Source organism: Diabrotica virgifera, chromosome 2 (assembly GCF_917563875.1).
Source record: "Diabrotica virgifera virgifera chromosome 2, PGI_DIABVI_V3a".
Taxonomy (NCBI): Eukaryota; Metazoa; Arthropoda; class Insecta; order Coleoptera; family Chrysomelidae; genus Diabrotica; species Diabrotica virgifera.
Genome location: NC_065444.1, coordinates 204,995,241 through 205,004,980, shown reverse-complemented (window position 1 = coordinate 205,004,980; position 9,740 = coordinate 204,995,241). Strand labels below are relative to the sequence as shown.

General features: G+C 31.1%; 1 protein-coding gene across 1 annotated transcript in view; it reads right to left on the bottom strand.

Annotated features, from left to right (window-relative positions):
* Positions 1-258: 258 nt before the first annotated feature.
* The window catches only part of LOC126880901 (inactive dipeptidyl peptidase 10-like), a 378,845-nt gene continuing 369,363 nt past the window's right edge, over positions 259-9,740 (bottom strand). The window contains exon 11 of the mRNA XM_050644976.1: positions 259-4,036. Within this exon, the coding sequence (XP_050500933.1) occupies positions 3,902-4,036 (135 nt within the window). The 3' untranslated portion in view covers positions 259-3,901. The remainder of the gene's footprint in view (positions 4,037-9,740) is intronic.

Sequence of the window (9,740 nt, the reverse complement as noted above, 5' to 3'; positions counted from 1 at the left end):
AGATTTTCTTCTCTTACATATTTAAAAAACGAATTAACATGTGCCAATAATTCATCATTAAGAGGAGAAAATGGGTTCAAGAATAATTGTGATTTTGGAATAAGCAGTAACCTAAAAAAAATCATTTAAAACTTTTTTCAAAATATTTGTTATATTTAAAAGAATAATACAACCTATTTTTTATCTTTTAAAATTTGTGTAGATTTTCAACATTCCGATAAAACTTAAACTAAAATTCAACATTCAGCAGAGATGTTAGAAAGAAGAAATATATTATTTAATATCACATTTGAATTAAACATTTTTCTTATCTGAATTTCATTTATATCTAATAAATATAATCTATTGTATATAAGTTTTGATAACTGACGTTGGTTAAATACGTTAGTATTGGATAAAAGTAGGTAAATGTAATATATGTTCTATGCTAATAGTTGGTGACTACCATAATAGATAATATATGATTGTTCGAATTTATATCATTTATCATGCACGTTAGGTACATTTTTTTCGTCAATTGTCAATATTGATTCGAATGTACTAAAACTATGCGTATTTTTGACGTTTTTTGAGAGTTTTGAGTTAAATTAATACAATACGATACAATATAATAAAAAATGAGATAAATATTGTGAGTTGGATAGTTTACTGGTTTATGTTTTATAATCTCATCCAAATAAGTATTAAATAAAATCCACTAGGGACGGACTCGTAAGTAAACTTTAAGGAAGATATTATACATAGGCTCTATTTGCTCAATTACATCATAGTCTGAAATTAATACAAGCTATGATTATAAACCGCTAAGCAATATTTGCAATAAAACTTAAAGAGCTGTAATAAAAAATACACACAGATAAATACAATTTACCCCCCTCCTCAAAAGATCGGACAACAAGAAAAATTAGGGAAAGTTTAAAAAAGTATTCATACATTCATGTGAAAAAACTGCATATTTAAGTGAAAAGAAGGAATAAGACAAAAGCACGTGAAACTCATGAATAAAAGTGTTCACAAAAATGGGGAGTAGGCGTTATCACTTTCAAAGGTACTTAAGTCTCTATATACACGAAAATAAAATCAGGAACATGAAAAATAGAGAGATAAGCAGTACCAAAATATTGTAATTTTATTCTTCATAAAGATCAGAAAAATAAGGGGTACGTATAACCCGTTAGACAAATAATAAAACATCCACAATAATTACAGACATAATAAAAAAACTGCTAAAAGCAATAAAAAAAGAAAAAAACAAGCTGACATGCACTAATCAAGGTACAACAGTAAAATTATTAGAAGAGAAAACAGTGGTCTATGTATATACTGTATACAGTACAATATTTACTTCTAAAGTTTCGCTGATAGCCCACGTTCACTGAATTGTCCAATACACCAAATAAAAATAATTCTAAGACGTCGGTTTAGTAAGCCATACCCTAAGTGAGTTATGATTGTTGTTTAAAATGTTTCTAAAAGTAATTATGGTAGGGAAGCCCAAGCGGCGATTTTTGCAGTTACTCGAGCGCGTCAGATTATCACATGGGGAGAAACATTGTACCCTCAAAATGTACCTCTAACATATTATGGCTCTTAATGCAGGGGAGTTCGTTAAGGGAGGGGGCCGAAAGAAAATCTATCCTTAGAAAACCTCGAAATCGTCAGATTAAGATAAGGTAAGTTGAGTACATGCAAAACAGTGTATATTTCAAAAATATGACGATTTGAGCGGGGCGTACGGAGTAAGGAATTGGGTGAGTCAAAAATTTTCACAAGAAAAAAGCGAATGTTTCGCGAAATGAATGACAGATCGAAAAAATAAAAAATACGTTCTCAATATTTTTCAAAAATCTATCGAATGCTACCAAACACTACCCCCCACGAAGAGGGTTGGGGAGTAAATTTAAAATTTTAAATACGAACCCCGTGATATTTCCCGAAATGAACATCAGATCGAAGAACTGAAAAATACACGTATTCAATATTTTTAAAAAATTTATCGAATGGTACCAAACACGACCCCCACGGAAGTGGGGTGGGAGGTTATTTTAAAATCTTAAATAGGAGCCTCCATTTTTTATTGCAGTTTGGATTCCTAGGAATAAGTAACTTTTATTCGAGATATTTTTTCGAATTATAGATAGATGACACTATAATCGGAAAAAACGATTGTTCGAAATGGAAAATTAAATTAAAAAATGGAAATTCCCCACTAAAATGGAAAACTTAACTTATTTTTTTTTTGTTTTAGGACCCAATCTTCACAACCCAATAGATTCCGATAACGCTCGAGTGACTGCATATTTAGCATACTTTACTCCTCTACTATTAGGTTGAGAATAAAAAAAGTTATTAGTTATCAACCTCGGAGATAGGTGAGTAATAAAAAAAATCATAGAAGTCAGGATACAGGAATATTAATACAAAAATCAAATAAATGAAATATAACACTAGGGGTAGATGGTACACTACGAGAATACATTTAACTACATGGAAAAAACAGAAAAGATAAAATTGAAGAACGAAGTTAGCCAAGAAGATTCTGTTTCATATAACTTTTTTTGCTTTGGACCCAGAAGATATGTTTTTAACTTTAAGAGAGAAAAAAAAAAGGAGTGATGACAGACGTCCAAAAACAGATCCTCGTGAGACTCGTAAATGATATTGCTCTTACAATAAAAAAAGGCAGAGAATAACTACAGGAAACAACAGGGTTGTACAACTTTTCGATATCCAGTTTAACACAATAATATACAAGAAACAAATGATAAATTCCCTTTTTAAAAACAACTTAACAACTTAAAGGCATTTGTAGCGCGTCACCAAAATTTTTTATTATATTCATAGGCGCGCTAAATGTTGACAAGACATTCAAGTTCGATTTCTTGTTATGGATAATCGATTTTTAGTACACAGTTCCAATATGATCCAAAATCTAGGCATGGGATACAAAAGTATATTTGAAGAAAGTGTGTTTTTTTGTCCTTCTTAATGGCGGTAGAGGCCCGTTTTTGCAATATTTTATTTAATGTTAGAGTAATTTCCACATAATAATATATTTCTCAAATTGGGCTCTGTACCGCCATTCTTTACTATATTACGAAAGAATATGTGTGCCAAATATCTCTAAGAAGTATTCAAAATTAAAGTTGCAATCTTGTAACGCGTTCTCTGCTCGCTAATGTTGACTCTTAAAATGTTTCCAACAATTAACCCACAGATCAAAATTAGCCAATAATCAGTGTGAATTTAACAGCTTGAAGAAGGCAAGGTAATTAATAAAGTACCCATGCGAAATACACGATTAACAATAATTAGCCATCACACAACTCTTAGAAACAACGTAAAGAATCAGTGAAACCACTGGATAGAAATAGATGAATAAAATAAGCCCTTGGTTGAATATAACAATGAAACGAGTTGAATGAACTATTTTTAACTGCATATTGTGAAACATATCTTTATATTCTCATATCATAAATTCCTATTTTTACCGGAATATTTCTTTGATATTTTGTTTTCTCATTAATGTTTTGACAGAAAGAAAATGGCTAAATTGTAAATTGTATATTGAAACTAAAAATTTAGCCAATCAAATTATTTAACCAACACCAATGTCAACAAATGAATACGAATAAATACTATTTTATATAGACAGTATTGAATATTCTGCTTTCATGAAGCATTACCAAAATTTTTCTTAATCTCGAGATGGTACTAAATGTTTGAAATCTTGTATATGAGCAACTGGTAAACGTTGAATTAAGAATATGAAATAGTAGATTTTATGATATTATTTTGTGGTCCAAAGTTGTCTGAGTTTTGGACTTTAAACAGGTATTACAAAAAAAAGTCCTCTTATGTTCCTTGGACAATTGTTTTTGTTGGCTAACATGTTTTGAAGTTATATAAAAAATGAAGTTTCATCGCTCCATTCTTCGTAGACAGGCCCAAAGGAATCGTTGAAAAATAGGTCAATTTCCTTGTACATGTGAAGTAAAGCTTTTTTACTAAAATTGTGCCCTTCATCCGGATATTCCTAAAAAAATTTAAGAATTAGACATACTTGTTATCAATTTTGTACAGTGATGAGTGCGCTAGTAACCGGCAAAATAACGCAAAAGATGGAAAATATAATACGTTGTGAAATATAAGGAGATGAAACTAGTAGAGGTGTAAAATTATCGATCGCTACCTATAAATTTATATTACATTACATACACCTCCCAAGAAACTAACGCACCGCCTTAAAAATTGGTCAAATGTCTCGAATTTCCTATACCTGTTGTCCGATTTAAGTGATATTTTTAACATGCTATTGCCTAATTCTTTAACAATATCGTTGTAATAATATTTTTGCTAGACAGGTAAAATGTCATTGTCACCCTATGGAATGGTCTACCACTTATAAAATACTGAAATTGAAACCAAGCTATAGCCAGATGTTCTCTTAACATTCTGTTTTTTGATTCCTTCGCTTTTGTTGGATAGTAAAAAAGTTAGGTACTTCAACAACTAGCCTTGTTTTTTGTTTATCTTTAAAGGCGGGTTGACATTACTAGTGAATAACGAACGTGGCTCACGCTTACGTATTTTGCCCGTGCTATTGTTAGATATTTTATTTTCTATTTTCTTCAAACTCGAGCAGTACATTTGTATTTGTATGCAATGCATAAATACAAATGTACTGCTCGAGTTTAAAAATAGATTATAAAATATCTAACAGTAGCACGGGCAAAATACGTGAGTGTGAGCCACGTTCGTTATTCAATAGTAATGTCAACCCGCCTTATCTTTCCGCGTTAAGGTTGCTAAAAGCATAACTTTGGTAAATTATTTTGCTACAATTGCCATATTAGCCCATGCTTTTTAGTATAGTTCAATCTTTTTACAAATCAGTCTGATAATGGGTAGATCCCGAAACGACGTACTGTCAACTGTTTTAGAGTAATTTACTTCTTCTTTCTAGCATGATCGATCATGCTAGTAGGTTACAGCATTGCCATCAAGTCTTCCCCAAACGATGAGGTCTAGCATTCTCGCTATCGTTTTCGTGGTCTACTCTGTGGTCTTTTACCTACTGGGTTATTCGTTTTTGCGCTTTTAACGAGTCTGCCGTCCCCCATTCTCTTTATTTGTTTATTCGAATACATATCTTCGTCTCCGTCTCTGTCTGACCCGCCTTCCTATGTCCTCTATTCCACAGTTTTGTCTGATGGCTTCACTTCTTATTCTGTCACGTAGGGTTTTGCCTTACATACATACTTCTTAGTGTTCTCATTTCAACTTTTCGCATCATGTATAACATTCTATTTGTGTCTGGTCTTGTTTCTGTCGCATATAGGGGAGTGCATATAGATTTTCACTTCGGAAAAAATCAAACAAGATAGAACTTTTTGTAATTTCATTAAGAAATGTTCAGTAAACAACATATCAAAAAGTTCTACTCGAGAAGTGGGTGCTTCATTTTTTATTAAACAAATGAACTGCGAAATTAGATGCTTTTTTTTAAATAATTACGAAAATATAAATTGTAGAAAAAAACTGACCGTTGAAAAATTCAGAAAATTTTACAAAAAAACTTTTCCAAAAAAAATTTACAAAAAAACAAAAAAATTTTTCTAAAATTAAATCTGTATAACTCTAAAGTCACACTTCTCACAAACATTGGCGAATTGTAAACTAGCGTACGGCGAAGTGCACGGTTGAGTTATTTTAATGTAATTCTTTAACTAATGGATCAAATAAAATTTTATAAATTGATCATGAAAGAAGAATAATTTAGGTATCTTATGGTTGTAATAAATTAAAATAAAATGTATGGGCATAAGTACGGTGTGGGCGGAAAGTGAGGCTCACATGAATTTGGTTTAAAAATGATTTTAAAAATGTGCAACTAATACATTTTTTCTTATAAAACTCTCAATTTTGCACAGCTTAACTTTCAGACATCTTAATAAACGATGTTTCTCTCAAAAAAATCTCAAAAATTTAATTCAAATGATACGACGTTTCAAAAATATAATTTTTGAAAATTTCGTAGTTTTACAGAATTACCACCATTTTAAGACGGTATTACTCAAGTTTGAACAGATTTATTACAGTTTTGTGGGTGCTTTTTTATTAAAGCTTAGGATGTAGTCTTTAAGATGCACTAAATTATTTTACTTTAGAAATGAAATAAACTATTTCTTTTTGAGAAAATTAAGAAAGATAACAAAAATGTAATACAAAACCCGAAAATTACCAGTTAAAAAAATGTTTATACAAAATGATCAAAATTTTTCTATAAAACTTACCTAAAATACATTTAATAATAAGCTTCAACAATAATAAATGTTCAACAAAAAAATTTTTTTAGCTCTTAAACAGTATGTCTGCGTAACTTGAGACCTATTGATAACTTTTTTATTATCAGTTTTACGAAAAAAAAAGATATTCTTTATAAAATACTCTGCATCGTATATAATTTAAGATGCAACCATCAAATGTCAAATTTGATTAATTTTATTAATTTTATACGAGGTATGTCAAAAAATATGAATTTCACTCAAGAGTAAAGTACCTTTATATTTCACAATATCGAAAATTGTTATTAAGTAAAGGTGTTTGGAATTAAAAAATATGTTTCAGTAGTCAATTACATTCTTCTAATTAAAATATTGTAAATAATAAAGGCACTTAACTCTTAAGGTGATACAGTAGCGATCAACAGGTAGCCAAAACGCGTTCCAAGATTGCGGCTGTAATTTTGAATATTTTTTCGAGATATTTGGCACACGTATTCGTAATATAATAAAGAATGGCGGTACAGAGCCCAATTTGAAAAATATATTAATATGTGGAAATTACTCTGTAATTAAATACAATATTAAAAAACGAGCCTGTACCGCTATTAAGAAGAACAAAAAAATACACTTTCTTCAAATAAACTTTTTTATCTGATGCCTAGATTTTGTGTCATTTTGGAACTACTAATGAAATAAAAAATTTCAGTTGTTCCAAAATGACACAAAATTTAGACATCGGATAAAAAAGTTTATTTGAAGAAAGTGTATTTTTTTGTTCTTCTTAATGGCGGTACAGGCTCGTTTTTTTAATATTGTATTTAATTACAGAGTAATTTCCACATATTAATATATTTTTCAAATTGGGCTCTGTATCGCCATTCTTTATTATATTACAAACACGTGTGCCAAATATCTCGAAAAAATATTCAAAACTACAGCCGCAATCTTGGAACGCGTTTTGGCTACCTGTTGATCGCTACTGTTTCCTCTTAAGTAAAATTTATATTTTTTACAGACCTCGTAAAATATTGCAAAAGTTTGATATCTGTTAGTTGTATCTTAGATTTTAGACCAGGCAGAGCATTTTATGAAGAATAACTTTTTTTCGTAAAATTGATAATAAACTAGTTCACTCTGTATAAGAGCTTCTGTATAAGAATTTTTAAATTGTAATGCCATATTCGGATTCAGCATAATCAAAAACAAAATAGAAACATATTTGATCAAAGTAAAATGATGAATTCAACGATATTTTTAAAATTATTTATACAAAACAGTTGTTATTGTTTAAACAATTAATAAACAATTAGCGACCAAACCTGCGAGTAGAACTTTTTACTTTAACATGTATATAAAATACCAAAAAAAGTTTTAGAAAAATATAAGCTTGTTTGAATTTTTCCGAAACAATGCATGTTTTCGTTTTAATTGCACTACCCTCATATGTTATATGGTGAAACATAATCCGTTAATAAAACTACTGAGAACAAAGAACATCGACACACGGGATATAAGAATAATAAATAATCTGTATTATGAACAAGAAGCTGTCATAAGAATAAATAATTTTAACACCAATAAAATAAAAATCAAAATAGTCGTTAGACAGGGCTGTGCCTTGTCGCCATCACTGTTTAATGCATACTCAGAAGAAATATTCAAAAAAGCATTAGAAGATGAAGTAGCAGGCATAAAAATAAGTGGTCTACCCATATGTGAAATTAGATACGCCGATGACACAATACTCATAGCAGAAACTATTACAGACCTACAAATAATTTTAAATAAGGTTGTTGCAACAAGTGAAGAATTTGGTCTGTCACTAAACATAAAGAAAACGAAATTCATGGTTATATCAAAGAAAAATATTAGAAACATCAATCTACACGTAAATAATAAGACGATAGAACGAGTTCAGAATTATAACTATTTAGGGACGATCATTGGTAAAACAAACGATTATACCAAAGAAATCCGAATTAGAATAGAAAAGGCTAGAAGTGCATTCACTAATATGAAACAAATATTGTGTAGTAGAGACCTCAGCCTAGATCTTAGAAAGCGAGTACTAAAATGTTATGTATATTCTGTTCTTTTGTATGGTGTGGAGACATGGACTCTCAATAAACACTGCCTCAATAGATTGGAAGCATTTAAGATGTGGACGTATCGAAGAATGCTGAGAATCTCCTGGACAGACAGAATAACCAATGAGGAAGTACTAAGGAGAATACAGAACAGCAGGGAGATACTGGATTCCATCAAAATAACAAAACTTCAATACTTGGGTCATATAACACGTGGTGACAGATATGAACTCCTAAAATTAATTATGCAGGGAAAGATTCAAGGAAGGCGCAGCATAGGTAGGAGAAAAATGTCCTGGCTGAGAAATCTCAGAGAATGGTTTGGATGCAGCTCAGCTGAACTCTTTCGGGCTGTAGTGTCGAAAGTAGGAATAGCAATGATGATTGCCAACCTTCGTCTCGGAGATGGCACGTAAAGAAGAAGAATATGTTAGAATAGTTCTTATTGTTGTGTTAAATATTTTGACTTTGCTTTCAGTATTTAAATATTTGTTCTTCCATACGATTTATTTCAGGAATCCCAAGATTCTAGCTGCTTTCATTGTTTGTTCTCGGACCTCTTTTAAAAGATTTCCGTAGCTTGTTATTTTCGTGCCAAGATATTTGAAGTGATTCACCTGTTCCACAGTTTTGGAGTCAGCTTCCAATTTGCATCTTATCGGTTCTGTGGAAGTTACTAGGGCACTAAGTCTTCTCGGTATTTAGTTCTTTAGCTTTAGTATTAAAATCATGCAGTAGCCCTTGGAGATTCTATTAAGAATCGGCGATAAGGACAGCATCGTCAGCGTAGCAAACGAGTCTAAAGAATGTGCTACCCATCTTAAATCCAGATGTCCTCGGAAGGTATTCTATCATTTTGCCCATTATTAAATCAAGTATAAAAGAGCTCAGTGAATCGCATTGGCGGATTGCTGTGCTTATACCTATGTCTTTGGTTATCAAACATCCTACTCTTATTTTTGTTTTACATTGTTTGTTAATATCGAGTCCTAGTTTAATTAGCCTGTAATTTCGCCCTATTTCTCCCATTATTTCTAATACGTCCTTTAATCGCACTCTGTCAAAAGCCTTGGTCATATCGACAAAACACATATATACAGGTTTATTAAATTCTATGGATTTTTCCGTTATATGTCCAATAACAAATATCGCATCAATAGTAGATATATTTTTCCGGAAACATTGTTGTTCTTCCTGTATGGTTACAGTTTTGGCGATTTCTTCCAGTAGAGTGTTCATGAATGCTTTGAGAGTGCTGTTAAGTAGTGTTATTCCGCTATAGTTTTCTGGAGGTGTTTTCTCTCCCTTCTTAAAAATGGGTATTGTTATGCTGATTTTCCATTCGCTCAGTATTCTCCGTTCTCCT